At 52.4% G+C, this 15,569-nt stretch overlaps 1 protein-coding gene across 5 annotated transcripts in view; it reads left to right on the top strand.

The window, feature by feature from the left end:
• The window catches only part of PHKA2 (phosphorylase kinase regulatory subunit alpha 2), a 74,359-nt gene extending 60,152 nt beyond the window's left edge, over positions 1–14,207 (top strand). The window contains exons 28-34 of one of the 5 annotated variants that reach the window (XR_012504829.1): positions 598–627; positions 2,070–2,123; positions 3,949–4,119; positions 5,743–5,796; positions 6,502–6,702; positions 7,234–7,878; positions 9,527–14,207. Coding sequence is in view for 1 of the 5 variants with exons in the window: in XM_074359770.1 (XP_074215871.1) it covers positions 598–627; positions 2,070–2,123; positions 3,949–4,119; positions 5,743–5,796; positions 6,502–6,702; positions 7,234–7,404 (681 nt within the window). In the remaining 4 variants the exon portion in view is untranslated. Of the gene's footprint in view, positions 1–597; positions 628–1,757; positions 2,124–3,948; positions 4,120–5,742; positions 5,797–6,501; positions 6,703–7,233 lie in introns of those variants that run through there. The other 4 variants (XR_012504830.1, XM_074359770.1, XR_012504831.1 and 1 more) reach the window with 4 other exon arrangements.
• Positions 14,208–15,569: the final 1,362 nt, after the last annotated feature.

Here is a 15,569-nt window from a genome sequence, read left to right as displayed (position 1 = left end):
ACTCACGCTCATCCTTAACATTAACGGGTTACGTGAGCGTTCTGGAAAATACCCTTCCCCATGTTTGCCTGTTGCCGAGAACTGCTCTTTCAAGTGGGCCACAGGCATTTAAAAAGTAAAGTTGTACAAAAGATAACTGAATCATCCCTCCATCAAGTGTATCCTTCAAGTGAAACAGTGAGAGGAGTCTAGAAATAGAATGCTCATGATACCTGTACTTCCCACTATCCACTGGTATTTTGGGTTTTTTTTTTTTTCTCACCTTTATTTAATTCACAACAAATACTTTCCGAACTGACCCCGCAGGACTGCAAGTCAATGACCTTTCAGTCCTAATGTGCCAGGGACTGTGCTAGGCCTTGACCGTGATTAAGAAGGAAATAGTTTCCTTCTGACCATGACCTGCAGTGAGAAATGCACTCGGATTTTCTCCTCCATTTCAAATGATGACTCACTCAGTTGAGTCCGTGAGGCACTCATGGGTCACACCCTGCAGCTGGACCAACACTTCCTTGTATGATCTAGAGGGTGATAGAAGTAGTAAGGCATCCTTGGTTCGAAACTGATTTTTATTTCCTAATATATTTTTACTTTCAGATGACTAGGCGATTTAGTGCTGATGACCAGGTGAAATATCTTTGTCTTGTTTCATCCTTTATTGTGCTTCGTGTTCTTTCTGGCTTGACTGTGGAAATTGAGGCTGTGAAAACAGAGACTGAGCGTGTGGAGGATGGTTCTGCCCATCTAACAGGCTTGGGTGGAAGGGTCGGCAGGCTGTGCAGGCAGCCCTGGGGACGGGCAGAGTGCTGGACTTGAAAGAGGAGAAATGACCTTGCCCCGTACCTTTTTCCATTTGTCAAACTCTTGGGTTTGGTAGGAGACTATGTGAAAGAGATGGTCCCAGGCTCTGCCTTGGCAGGAGTTTCTGTTCTAAAAGGAGGGAAATAAGTAGGGCCAAGTAAAATGTGGTCATCGATTATATCAGTGGAATACTGATATTTCCTGACCCCAGATTGCCTGGGGGAATTTAACCCTATAAGGAAAAAAAATGTTAGGATACTGTACTTTTATATCACTCTTGGGACATACTTCCTTCTCCTCCCTTCAGAAAATTGGAGTCACATTCCTAGTGATTTAATGTCTCTGTGACACCAGAGAGCGCAGAGGAATTGTATACTGACGTGTGGATTCTCTATGTTGTCCCTGGGAAAAAACATCCATGCTCTCTCATTCTAATTTATGCTCTTTCCAAGTAAGGAACAGACTTTCCAGACATCTTCCTTTACCAGCCACTCGGTGGCATCGTCCCTCTGGCTACCTACATCTCAATGGCAGCTGACTGTGGCTGAATATGGGTGGTTCCTTCTGTTTCCATTTAATGCCATCCTTGCATATTATGGGGACAAAATGACCAGCCTTTTTCTTTGATGGGTTTAGATCCAGTTAGCCAGTACAAGCTTTGTATTTGGTCTTTTACATCAAGGAAATATGTTATTCTCTGTTCAAAATTTAATAGATGCTGTGGCATTTTAAATTTCTAATCGCTTTTGCAAGAACAGCGTGGGTGCATGTGTGTATGTGCTCAGGCACTCTCCCTATGCAGGTAAAGAATTCAGTCTAGATTTTTAGGTGAGGAAAATACTTGTTTGGCCAAAGCTTATCAGCCTGCTCTTACTCGTTCATTTAACAAGTATCTGTTGAATGCCAGCAGGTACCAGATGCTAAATGCTGGTTATGGGTATCTGGTTGATCTCTAGATTTTCACCACTCTTAACATAAGAGATGAGTATTTCATGGCTGTGACTTTGGAATATAAGCTGCATCCTAACTCGATGAGGCACCCTCCACATCCGAGTAGACGTGGGAACACTTCACCCGCAGAGAAAGCATTCCCCAGCTCCTCCGTTGTGCGGAGCCCAGAGCTCCGGGCAGAGTGAGAACTCCTGGATGCCCGCGTCCTCCGCACCTTCCTCCTGTCGCTGTTTCCGAGGCCGTTCTATGTTCCTTCTCTCTGCCTGCGTCCTTTGGTGTCACTGCACATGACTGAGTGGACTCTCTTTGTGTTGTAGCTCTTTTCCGTGAGCCAGGCCGCGTCCGGCAGCGCGCACTTCTCCAAGTCTGCGGTAAACCACGCGTCCCGCCTCCTCCTCCTCCTTTGTGGGGTCTGAATCCCCAGTTGCCCCTCTCGTGCTCCCACACCCCTAACTCCCGAAGACGTGACCAGGTTTAAGTGTTTTCACTTGACTGTCATCGTGAGGAGAGTCTAGAAAGCAAGCTGAGAACTTGTAGAAGCAAGCTTGGATTTTCCACCGAGTTTTCTGCTTGTGCCCCTCGCTGGGGTGTGGGTGAGGAACACACACCTCACCAATTCCCAGGAGCTTTTGGAACCTCCAAGGCATTTGTTCTGTGCCTCTCTCTCAAGCCACAGGGGTGGCCCAGTGCCTGCAGGTGCTGATGAGCACCTCGTAAGCTCGGCTTGAGGCCCCAGAGGAGATGGAGGACTAGGAAATGTTCTAATTGCAGAGGCGAGTCTGAATCTTCCTCCCGAAACTAGGAGAAAACCAGCTGAGTCATTGATGAGTGCAGCTGTAATTACTTTTATTTGTATCTAATTGTTGCCGTATTTAAATGGCAGTAATGAGCCCAGTGGAATAACCCAGCCTCACAGCCTTTTCAAAATAAGAGCCTATGAAGTCAAATCGCGTGCTTCTGGAAGACTCCTGCCTCTTGCCCTACTAGCCTGCCGAACATTTGGATTTCATTTTTAAACCTTTAAATTGGCTGTGGCACACTGAGAAAGCAAAGTGCCAGATAGTCCAGAAGAAAGATCATGTGTAAGGATGAAGGTTATTCCTTCCCTGACCCGAAGGCCAAAGGCTGAGAATCTATCAAGGGAAAGAAAGCAGCCGTGAGCTTGGCCACAGGGAGGGTTGGGCGCGGCCTCACCCCCCTCCCCCACCCCGCCAAGGGAGCCCGACTTTCCCACCTGGTCTCAGGCCCCCACTGGGAGCCCCTCAGAGCTGCCTCCCCGGTTGTGGGCAGACCTGTGGTTCCCGAGGCAGAAGCCAAACTGCTGGCCTGGCCCCAGTGCTTCCCTCGCAGAGGCCAGAATAAGTGCAGCCTCGGGGAGTAGGTGGAGAGGAGGGGACGCCCTCTCCCTCTGCTTCAGCAAAGGCTTCAGCGGAAGCAGCCATCGCCCCAAATTAGGGTAAGGTGCTGTGCTGAGAACAGGCCAAGTAGACAGCGATTGAAAAGGAAGGTGGAAATACGATCACCTCTGAGGGCCCTGTTACACGTGTGGATTCCAGCCTCTACTCTTGGGCTCTAGAGCCCTCCCCCTGTATTATGTGTTGCATTCTCTGTGGCCGCTGCTCCATGGGGAAGGGACCACCACTCTCCATGGCACCACAGGAGTCAAGTCACTTTGGCATCTGTCTCCCTGGGCTGCAGGGCCTGAGGGAGGTGCCGGCTCCGCGGGCCCGGGGTCTCCCCGCGAGCCCTCCGGCAGCAGTGCCAGCTGACCACACCTGCCAGGCGTGCTCCTGGCATTCCGTGTGTCTCAGACACATGCAGGCGCCCGCCTGGGTCCCACTGCTCAGAGGAGGCTGAGTTAGAACCTGAAGCAGCTGGCGTTGAGTTGGGGTTCACAGCCCCCTAGAGCCCATACTCTGACCTGCTTAGCCTCTCCATCAGGTCAGGGGCTTTAATGCTGTGCTACCTCTTGGGGGCTGGGAAGAGAGCACGGAAGGTGTTTAGTAGCCAAACCGGTGCATGACAGAGCTAATCCAGCTTCAAGAACTGGCCAAGGGTGAAACAAGGAACCACATTCCTCTGGGCAAGAGGTGGTCTGATGTTTTTGACTAGTTCCCAGAGCTGCCCTCTTGGTAACCAGCCCTCCCCTGGGGTGCCGGTTAGGTTTCTGAAGGCCACGCCCTGCCTGTCTTGCAGAGGTCCAGCACCCCGTCCTCGCCCACCGGCACATCATCGTCAGACTCAGGCGGGCACCACATTGGCTGGGGGGAGCGGCAGGGCCAGTGGCTGCGCAGGAGAAGGCTGGACGGTGCCATCAACAGGGTCCCTGTGGGATTCTACCAGAAGGTGTGGAAGATCCTTCAGAAGGTGAGCTTAACCGCTGTGCCGCATTACACAGGTGCCCCTCAGGAAATGCACTGTCCCTGTACTCCTTGTGTGGTGTGGTGGCACCTACAGATAGCAGGTGGCTACAGGACAGGTGAATGCTCAGCCCCCGACCTTAGGTAGCTCATGGCCTAGAGCCCCCTCGGCCCCGCTGACATCTGGGGCTGGGTAATCCTTTCTTGGGGGCGGTCCTGTGCATTGTGGGATGTTAAGCGACATCCCCGGCCTCCACCCACCAGATGCTGGTAGTGCCCCTCCCTCCATGTGTTAACCAAAATGTCCCCAGACATTGCCACATGTTCCCTGGGCGGCAAATCGCCTCTGCTTGAGAAACGCTGGCTAAAACCACTACAAGTTAGATAAGGTTGTGTGGCACCACCTTTGACATATTTCAGGAACGTAGAAAAGTCAGAACATAGGCAAGAACCAGGGAAGGCAGGGAAGGCTCCAGATAAACGCCATAACATGCACAGCCCAGAACAGCCCGCAGGAGCCGTGCCCTCTGCGCTCTGCACCCACTTTCTCCCCCATCAGCCACAGAGCATGCATGTCTCCCCAGGTCCCACCCCAGCCTGTCTTTCCTTTTGCACAGAGGGACCAGTCTACCTCCCTTAAAAGCTTCTGTGCAAACCAATAACCATGGGCAAGGCCAATTTTTTCCTTAACCCTTTTTGTTAGCTCATTTCACGGTAGGAGAGACAAGAACAGCCATCTCAGAGAGCCCAGACTCCAGCCCCCTTCCCAAAGCCACAGCCCCAGGCGGCTGCGTTACGTCTGCTCTGTGGGGACCGAGGTCGTCCTCACAGAACTGGGCCTAGGGAGGTCAGAGCGGTCCCTGTCCTCGCAGCTCAACTCCGGTCCCCACTCTGGAGCAGAGCCTGCAGGGGGTCTCTGGTCAGGAGGCACGAGCATTCACAGCGCTCCGTCCTCAGCCCACCGGGGATAGAGGCAGGTGGACTGCTGTCACAAGGCCCGAGGAGTTAGAAGGCAGCCAGTGAGAGCAGAAGAAACTGTTCCTAGAAAATCTCCCTACTCTTCCTGGGGCCTCACGCGCTTCCATCCAGGCTGCCACTGGCTCGATACCAAGACACTCTTATTATGAAAAAGCAGCATTTTGTATTGAGCCAGCGCTTGATATTTATATATGCGGGTGTGCGTGTGCGTGTCTGTGCATGTGCTCGAGTCTTTTGTGATCGGTGCTTATTATAGAAACCACAAAAATAGATGCCTGCAAAGGCATAGAAGTATCACTTCGCCAGCAGGAGCCAGGCACATCTCCCTTTATCTAGCACCAGAGGGGGCCTCTCAGCCGCCAGGGCCAGGTTGCCAAGTGAAACTCAGAGCTTCCACAGAGGAGGACCCAGCCTCCCTAGGGCGTTGTTCGTGTGAGATCTGAAAGATGCCTGCTGCTTCCCTAGAATTGTTCCATCGAAAACACAGCCTGTGGGCAGTGAGAACAAGCTCTCTAAAAATAACTAACAGTCTGGTGTGTACCAGTCCTCGCGCCAGCTTCCAGGGCCGAGCAACTTGAGTGTACGTGTGTGCATGTGTTTGTGCGCACTTTTAATCACGTTCTAGTACCTGACCTGTGTGTTCTGCCTCCAGTGCCACGGTCTGTCCATCGACGGTTATGTGCTCCCATCCTCGACGACACGAGAGGTATGAGGGGAAAACCTGATTGCCGGCCTAGCGTGGGTTTCTGCCAGTGCTCTCCTTGCTGGACTCTGACCACACACACTTCTTTCAAGCTTGTTAAACATAGGCCCATTGTAGGTCTGATCTTTCTATATGCTTAACCCTCAAGTTTTGCAAAGTTTCTTTCACACGTTTTTCCTCCCCTCAGAAATAGCATTTTCTTTCTCCTTCCCCTCAGAAAAGATCTGGACTGTCCAGATCTTTCGATTTGCCCCCGAAAACCGTATTAAGAGAAAAGACCCAGCTGCATGCCACACTCATGGGACCCACTGCAGCCTCCTCTGACCCCCACTCCACTGAGAGCAGTCATCGTCCCTGGTTTCTCTCCCCCATTCATTCTTTTAAATATTGAATTTTGAGTTTTTACCCTACCCAAGGCACCGTGCTATATGCCACAAGGAATAATGAAGAAAGGTAGATTAAAAAATGGTCCTGCCCCTGAAAGTCCCAGTCCAGCGGGGTAGGGAATCATGTCAGCACCAGGCTGACTCCGCGGCACAGCTTTTGGCCTCCTGCCCCAGAGGGTTCCTACAGGTGGAATCAAGTAAGTGGCCAGAAAAGAGGCAGCATTTATGCTGAGTCAATGGGTGCTGTGGGCAGCGGGGGTGACAGGGCTGTGTCTGTCCTCAGCTCACTCTTGATCTCCTCTCCTGCTGGTCCCTTTGGCAGATGACCCCCCAGGAGATCAAGTTTGCTGTCCACGTTGAATCGGTGCTGAACCGAGTGCCGCAGCCCGAGTACCGGCAGCTGCTGGTGGAGGCCATCATGGTGCTGACGCTGCTCTCAGACACGGAGATGAACAGCATCGGGGGCATCATCCACGTGGACCAGATCGTGCAGGTGGCCAACCAGCTGTTCCTGCAGGACCAGGTGGGTGTGTCCAAGCCTGCCCTGTCCCCCCACCACTGAGATGGGCACAGAGGCAAGGTAGCCAGGTTGGCTGGCATTTATCTCTGTCAAAGCTAGGGAGTCTTTGTCCAATAGGAAAGAATATTCTCGAATGAAGAAAGTCATCACAGATGGTGAAAAAAAGTCAACCATTTGGTTAGAAAACGGCACAGCAGCCACTGGGAAATCTAAAGACCTCGGGAGACAGGCCCGTTTGAGCGTAGGTTTTAGTGCCAACACCAGTCTTGCTACGTGTCTGGCCCGACATAAATGAATCATTTGTCCTGCACCAAAGTCGAGCTAGGAAAAACCGTCCTCTTGTTGATGATGTGCTGCCAAGTAGGGCAGGTGGGACGCGGAGCCCAGAGCAGAGGTCAGCTGTCCTCCCCGGGCCATGGGCCTCCTGCCATTAGACCTGGAGCGCTGCTCCCCTGGCATGCGGCACACAGGGTCAGCACAGGGCGGGGAGCGTGGCCTGTGCTCACCCATCACCTCTGCCTTTTCCTGCTACAGATGTCGATCGGAGCCATGGACACACTGGAGAAAGACCAAGCCACGGGCATTTGCCACTTCTTTTACGACAGTGCTCCCAGTGGGGCTTACGGGACCATGACCTACCTAACGAAGGCAGTGGCTTCTCATTTGCAGGAGCTGCTGCCCAATTCAGGCTGCCAGATGCAATAGGGCCCCGGCACGCTGCCTCTGTCATTTGCTCCCCAGCCTCCTGAGAACTTTCTTCTGTTCCGCGAGATCCCCTGTGCTGTGACAAAAGCATGTCCCATCAGAAACACTGGCAGGGAGGAGATGGCAGTGACAGACCTGAAAGCAGTATTCATCCAAGCCACAGAAAGAGCCGCTGAGTCCTGTGCTCCCCTGAGGAGCGCCCTGGGATCGTTGTCTGCATTCATTTTGCTGGAATATTTGTTACAGCATCTGGTTTCCTGGAGTCTGAGGAGGAATTGGAAATTGGTCTCTTTTGAGTGCAGAGGGAACTGAGAAGGCAGCTTCAATCAGCTCCCGCAGAGTTACCAAAACACGTTGAGCTAGTGACACATCTTAGAGATGGAAAGATCCTTCCAGCAGTGGCGGACCTTGACAAAGGGAACATCTTAACAGGATGCAGTCTGTCTGTGGACCAAATAGAACAACCCTTTCTGTGTAAGTTTGGTTTTCTTGTGCCTTGCTTTCTTCCGTGGCTTCTTGTTGTTTTATTGGCATTGCTCCCTTCATGTGGCATAATTCTCTTTCACCAAGATTTAGAAAATTGCTCCCAGTTAACTTTGCCTTATAGTCTTTAAGGGTTTTATCTTGGCCACCCATGAATTAGGGGTTTCTCCTGCTTTATGAAAAATCCCACGTCTTCCAGAATCTAACCCTCCAAAAAAAGGCTGGGGAGGAACCGACTCTGCTAGCTGGGCCAACTGTTGTTTGGGGGCTGGTGCAGGCCGAGTCCCCCTGTGACCTGCCACGCCGACATGGAGTGACGGCCGGCAGGGAGCGGCACTTTCCCTGTGTTCTGGGAGAGCCACACGCGTCTGCAGCACCAGACGTGCAGAAACAGTGCTCCCCTCTATGACAGAGCCAAGCTGGGGCCTCGAGCCCTCCTCACAGAAGCACTTTGGCCCTGGGGACACTCTCAGGTAGTTGTGGTTGGAGGCTTTGATTATAGAGGAGCAAGGATGAGCCCTGACAGGGCAGGACCTTGGCCATCTCTGCCCACGTCCTGGTGGATGGAGCTTCTCTCCAGGTGTTGGGGCGGGAGGAGGACCATACCCAAGAGGGAAAACCCTTTCTGTGACTAATGGACTTTAAAAGGACAGTCGCCAGGTGGCCTTATGGTGAGCTCTAGCTGGTTGAGAGTCATGGCTTAAATTTGTGATGGCTCTGCCTCTGAAATGGAAACTTGGCCTTTGGATCTTTGCTCGGAAGTTTGCATGACGGTGGAGAAAGCCGATGCTCTAGCTGCTCTGAGGGGACAGTAAGGGGCCCAGGGCCCCTCGAGTTTCGATGCAATAGGAACCAGAATTAAAGCAAAGGAAAGGCAGGAGGGAAGCCTCCCGTTCCTGATGTTTCCTGCTAAAGAGCCTCTCTTCAAGCCACATACTTCACAGTTGCCCCTGGGAGAGAGTCTGGAACACAGGCCTCAGCACCCTTACCCATGGGTAGTGCACAGGCACCATTTACACAGGACTTCAACGCCTTGGTTTCCTATCTCTCTGAAACCACAACATTTTCCTTGCTGAGGTACAGAGTAGTTACATAAAGAAAAAGTCCGTGAACTCTCTCCCAGTTTCTGTTCCAGTGGACTCCTGCATCCCCCTATTCCTATTAATGTCAGCCTATGACACCTCCCTCCCCAGATTACCAGATTATTCCTCCCTCCATTCATCAGCAGAGGTGGGATGCCCTGTGCCAGGTGTGCGAATGCAGTGATAAGTGAGATGCGACTCAGCACTCAAGGACCTCATCCCACAGAGGAAGGCTGATGGGAACAGAGGACCAGGTTTTAGTGTGGTGGGGACAGTGTGACAGAGTCAGATGAGGTGCTGGACTGGAAGGCAGCGCCAGCCCAGAGCACTGGCACTGGGGGCCGATCCCAGAGACAGTGTGGGTGGCCTGGCCAGCAGCTCCTGCCTGCACCCTGGAGCTCCTGCAGTGCCTGGAACACCCCGTCCCTGCCCCATCTTCCCTGGGAAGCTTCTTGGCTCCTATTTGCCTTGGAGGGTCCAGGGGGGTCATAGCCTTTAGTTTTGGTGTCTTTAAGACATGCCTGACATAAACAAGACTTGTGTCATTCACCCGACAGACACTCTGGTGGATCATTTCAAACACAGATAATACAAGAAAGGTACAAGCTGTGAAAGGCCCAGGTGCTTCTGGGCGAAGGCTCGGGAAGAGTTACAGCCCTCCAGAATGAGCCAGGTGCTAATTTAGAACAATCACCTGCCTGTGGCTGACGTGCAAAGCCGCAGATGCCGTGTTTGGGCTCACCAACCGAGACGCAGCCAGGAGAAGAGCCATAATAAGCAATTCAGCCGAGCCTTCGATCCACTCTTTTGAAACCTCTTTCAAATGAAATCCTGAAATAGTATCGCATTTCCACAGGCATCAAGCTGTCAGCTTTAAAGAAGAGCAGGCTTCTGAGGCTTGATCCCTTTCCTGAGCAGCTGAGGCCCACGCGGAGGGGAGGAACAGATGTACGAGGGGGAGGGGAGGCCTGTCCTGCCCACCAGCATCCTGGTTGGCCGGGTTTCCCCACCAGGAGCCCCTGGTGCCTCGGATCAGGGCGGCAGTAGGGGCGGGGTGCTCTTTCCTCTCTCCCTCCCCAGAGCAGAGAGGCCAGTTGTGACCTTCGCTGGCACTGGGGATGGGGCGTCCTGTCTCAGAGCCAGGAACAGACATTTCTTGTCACGTCCTCAGTTGAAAAGCAGCTGCCGCCCACCCACCGCTCGCCCTGGCTCTGACCCAGGGGGCCCCAGCAGCAAGGACAAAGGTTCCATCAGATAGTCAGAAGGACTAGCCTCCCCTCCTGGCACCAACACCAGCAGCTCCATGACCCGGGCTGTTATTTAGCCTCTGTGGGCCTCAGTTTGCCCATCTGTCAAATGTGCAAGAGTCCCACAAACTCGCGCTGAACTAAGTGCAAGCAAGGCACAGGAACTCCCCCAGCTTCCCTGCCTCTGGAGGTGGGGCCCGGGGCTTCCAGGTCACAGGACACCAGATCTGCCTGATGGCAACACAGGCCAGGCTGGGGGAGGCTCTGCGGTCATGCCGGTGTGTCCCCAGTGGACGTCTGGCTGGAGGTCAGTTAGAGCTTCTGTAGCTCTTCTGAGGCACAGTGAACAAACAGAGCGTTCGCTACACAATAACTGCCTGGAAAAAAGAGGTTATAAGTGCTCCTCGAGTGAAAAAAGAAAGAAAAAAGACCAGAAGATTGGGACGCAAGAGAAACAGTTTGTCAGTTGATTGATGCCAGTTGACTGATGCCATTTCGACAGGAGGCTCGGCCTCTCTTGATGTAAATTCCAGCGGAACACCTCTCAGTTCTATTGACTTGCACACAAGTCTGGCAAATCGCTTTTGTCTTCCCTGCTTCCTTGTTGTCACAGGGTACAGAAGCCTCCTACCCCCTCCCTTGGCGCCATTATCTTTCAAGGTGACTCTTAATCTTTTGAAGTCCCTGCCATCTGTTCCGTACAGCTCTGCACTTTGTGTGTTCCCAGAATGCCTTCTGTTCTCCCGGACTTGGCCACGGATAGCTCTGCTTGTGAGGGGAAAGCAAAGCCACAGTGCTGCCTTCTTAGAGCCCAGCATCCCTCTTGCCCCCTCAAAGCCATCTAGGAAACACCGTGTCCTTAAGTTACCAAGAGAGTTCTCCGAGGAACAAGACCTGAACTGCAAGAAAGATTGTTTGCGAAGCTAATGCACAGAGTGTTTGATGGTTTGGGAGAGGAAAAAATTCCATCAGAAAACAACTATGTATGTTTTTAAGGAACATATGTGCAATTTTGGCAAAAATGCCTTCTTAGAAGGACTGGAATCATTGGAACCAATGAACTCTCAAGTCACATGATTCATCCCTCTGCCTTGTTGCAATATGTCAAGTATTCTGAAAAATCAATTTACTCGAGAAAGCACTAACTGGGCCTATTAATGGCTCGGCTTACAGAATATGGACTAGTGTGGCGGGGATGAAAAAACGCCTGTCTTGTTTTTAAGACCTCTAAGGAGGCACGTTGTCCCTGCCTTCCATGGAAGCGTTCCTAGCACTGGTCCTTCAGGACAGCCACGCCTCAAACCTAGATCCTGAGTGGCTCTGGCCCCTCTCAGTGCAGCGGCTGCCAGCCACTTCTGCCTCCAGCTGGTGGGCTGAGGACCCAGGTTTTGCCAAGGGCACGGCTTTGAGTTGTCCAAGTAGGACCAAGCTGTATCTGAACCAGGCCCAGGGCAATGGTTGCACCTTTCATTTTTCCTGTTTGAAAGACCTTTCCAGATGCAAACCCAGGTTAGCCTGTCCAAGGAGAATTCACAGTCACTGGCTCTATTCTCTCATGGCCTGTGTCACCTTTCGCTACCATGTCACAGTTTTTAGTTGCAACTTACAGCAAATCTAGCTGGTTAGGAAATGTGTTTCCTAAAGGATATTGGATAAGTTACATGATCATCAAGCTTGGCGACTCCCTGACCAAGAACAAGGCCTCATGGTCGCTCCCAGGCTCACACCACAGATGCCCCCAACGCCAACCACTGTCACTAGGAGCCTCGCCTCTGCTTTTTCAGGCACTAAATATAGAGGCTGCCACTTGTCACCAGAGTAGATTTCACACAGCCTCTAGCTGTCAAGTCAGACTCCGCCAGGTGTGTGGCATCAGCTGAGGGCTTGCCAGCTGAAAGGGAGTTTGGAAAAGCCAGTGTCTGAGTTCCCCCTTCTCAAGGGGAGGTGGGGCCAGCTTTATAATTTGGGGAACCCCCAGACCCAGGAAGGGGGTTCACATGCTGAGCATCCAAAACTAAATACCCACCACAGCCAGAACCCTTGGCTTGTGTTCCTTTGTCCAGAGGACATGTGATCCCCCAGGGTCTGACCTCTGGGGAGGCTTGTGCAGCGGGAGTCGAGGGCACACAGGGTGCCCCCAGGCATGCGGAGGGCCTCCCAGTGCCCCCTCTGGGCTCAAGCTGGGCCAATCGCAGCTTCTCTCTTTGGGTAGAAATGTTCCTAAATTGTGCTGGCTGGGGTGCCGCTGCTGCCTGGCCTGCCTGCCCAGCACCACCTCCTGCCGCTCAGCTTCCAAGGAGCTGTCGCAAAGCTCCTGGCTCACCAGCCCAGCCCTGGTAGCCTTTTCCTGGACCCTGAGTGACAGCCTGCCTGGGTTGAAGATGCAAATGATTGTCACATCTTTCCTTCTAAGTCTTTAGCCAGCTGGTGGATTTAAAAATAAAGAGTTGGAACTGATTCGAGGTGTAAGCCTCTCTCCTGACAGTGTGAATAAATTCCCCCAGCTGTCACCAAGGCCTGTTCCCAAGTTCTCGCAGGCATCTGAGCCACTCTCTCCTGGGCTCAAGGGAGCCCAGCAGCGGAGGCGCATCGGCCTCTGGCGCTCCCCTCCCTCCCTCCCTCTCTCCCTCTGCGGCAGCTCCTGCCACAGTGCTCTCTCCCTCATTAACCACAGAGCTCCATCTGGAGCGAAAACAGTCCATCAGGTGCCGAGGCGGCAGAGGCAGCTCTCTGTGCCTGGAGATGAAACCCAGCTCAGCGGCCAGGGGGTGCAGAGCACTGGGGCCTGAGCTGACCTTGCAGCCCGAGTCTCCCAAAAAGTCTCTGGGCTCTTCATCCCCCAGAGCAGCAAGCCACCTTGTGCTCAGGTGATCACACACACCCCCACCCCCCATGGGTTTCTGTCCCCAGGCCCCGAGTGAGACTGCGGGTGGCTGGGCCTGTGCTCGGCAGGCTGGGGTGCAGCAGCCCACGCCCAGTAGGGCAAGAAACAAAATAAGCAAGTCTTTGGGAGAGAGGAGTCAAATCAGAGCCCAGAGCTGAGAAGGGTTCGCTCTGAGCATGCGGCTTGGGGAGGCTCTGCAGAGTAAGCGCGCCTCCCCCAGCACCAGGACCACCATGGTTCCTCAACGACAATGGCTCAGGGGGAAGAGGGCTCCACCCATGCTGCTCCGAAGGATTTACGTGGGAGCATGCTGACTCGAGCAAGCCCTACCCTGGTGTGATGCTCCCCACCACACTGCCCAGAGCAGGTCAAGGGTGAGTGAAACACCCACCTGTAAAATGTTCTGGATGACAGAGCAAGAGCTTCTCGAGAATATCCATCAGTATTAGACAGTGGCCTACAGACGTCTAAACACTGTGTGTGCGTGCGTGTGTGTGCGCAGGGCCAAGCCCATCTCCCTGTCTCTCTGCAGCTCCCCCAAGGGGGCTGAGAAACCAACCCCCGACTCCTCCCTCCCTCTCCTGGCCCAGACAATAAACAAATGATCTATTTGATACATAATGTGTCAGGATGACAAGAGCCTGGGCAAGATTAAGGCAAACTGCAGAGAGGCCTGGGGTGAGACAAGAGGGAAGGGGGCAGGGCACAACCATTAAAAGAATGACGCAGCCATTGAAGACAGAACATAAACTGGTTAGAACCAAGACGGCAGAAGATTTGACTTCTAGTAGACCTTGAGCCTCGTGACACATCCACGTCCACCATGACAGGTCCCAGACTGACCACAAAAGGCCCAAAAGTGGGCAGGACCAAATCCCTGGAAATCTGCCCCCTTCTGCAACAGACTTGGAATAATCCTCCCACTCGTTAGCATATGAAATTACCCAGCTCATAAAAACTAACCAGCCCTGCACCTCATGAGTGAAAGCGGCCAGGTTCCGTCTTTAGCATGTATATCTCCTAAGGCCACCTCTCTAGCTTTCTGAGGTGGCCTGCACTCTGTCTATGGAGTGTGTATCTCCCTGAATAAATCTTCTTTCACTTTAATATGGTTTGCTCTTGAATCCTTCCCTGTGCGAGACAAGAACCTATTCTCCAGCAACAACGGGGCTACAATTCCTGCTCAGAGCGAGGGGCTGCAAAGGAAACAGTAGCTGGATATTGCCCCCAGGCTCACCCTAAGGCTGTTGTCTCCTACTCTCCCTGCCCTTGGAGAGATTTCTCCTGTCCCCAACCCAGGGGACATCAGACCTCTTCTCTGCTATCTACAAGTGTGCACCTGCCTTTCCCAGTGGGGCCTTAGAAAGCAGGAGGAAGACTAGGGGGCTTAGGCCTTCCAGGCTTGAAAGGCTTCACATTCTGCAAGCCTTTCAAAGGCTGCTTCCTCTGCACTTTAAATAGATGTGCTATTCTGAGTTTTAAATTTGACACATTTCTTTTTCTGAACCTAAAAAAGGCACAATGGAGAAAGCAAGCCAGCAAGAAATGTCGTGAGTCACCCTGGGGAGGAAGGGAGCTGCTCCCTGCTTGGAGGCAGTGGTCAGGGGAACATTCCAAGGGTGTGTGTGCCTCGATAGGGGAGAGTGGAAATGGGTGGGAACAGCTGAGGTCAACAGGATGGGCTCTGAGTCGTCTCTGGAATAGGTGACTGTGTTCTGCGGGTCTTGTGTCTGGGCAAGCCTCAGGTACATTGGAAAGACAGAGGAAGGCAGCAGAGATTTAAACTGAACATCGGGTCTAGTAACACATCCCTCAGACATTGGTGAAGAACATTTCATCATTAGACTTTTGCTTAGTTAGATGACCACAGTTAGCACCAGGATTTTACAAACAGGGAAACTGAGGCTCAAGAGACTTGTGAGTTTCATAAATTCTCCTGCATTAGAGCAAGACTGAAGCCTATGTTCTGAGATTCCATGTTTACCTAGATTTGGGCAGAGAGTGTTGCATTTCCTTTACAAATTTACCTCAGAAGAGAAACTCATTTTCTTGGATAACACAACATTTGGATACTAGATATGGAAAGAAATATTACAGAGGACAGGAATTCTCAGTTTCCCATACAAGAATTAAAAGGCCTAATGTAGCCTATGATGATCCAAATCATGTCTGCAAACACGCAGCAGGATGCCCTCCACCCAACTTAAGAACCAGACTTGCCGATAAAGAGGTGAGCGCGGAGCTCAGGGCTAAACTACCAGTGCTCTGGGCTTGGTCCTCAGCCGGCCCTTAGTTCCCCATCTAAAGCTGGGAGGCCAAGTTCTGCTCCACGTTCTCTAAAGGTCCATTTCAAATCAAGAAATGTGGTTAGTGCTTTGGAAACCAAAGCTCTTAACTAGAGTATCTGGTTTAACGTGGAACCCGCCACCCTAGAGACCTTGCCCAGATGGTGAGCCTTCGGCAAACCTG

The sequence above is a fragment of the Camelus bactrianus genome, chromosome X (assembly GCF_048773025.1).
Source record: "Camelus bactrianus isolate YW-2024 breed Bactrian camel chromosome X, ASM4877302v1, whole genome shotgun sequence".
NCBI lineage: Eukaryota > Metazoa > Chordata > Mammalia > Artiodactyla > Camelidae > Camelus > Camelus bactrianus.
The sequence above is the reverse complement of the archived record's forward strand: the minus strand, read 5'-3'. Positions and strand labels throughout refer to the sequence as shown.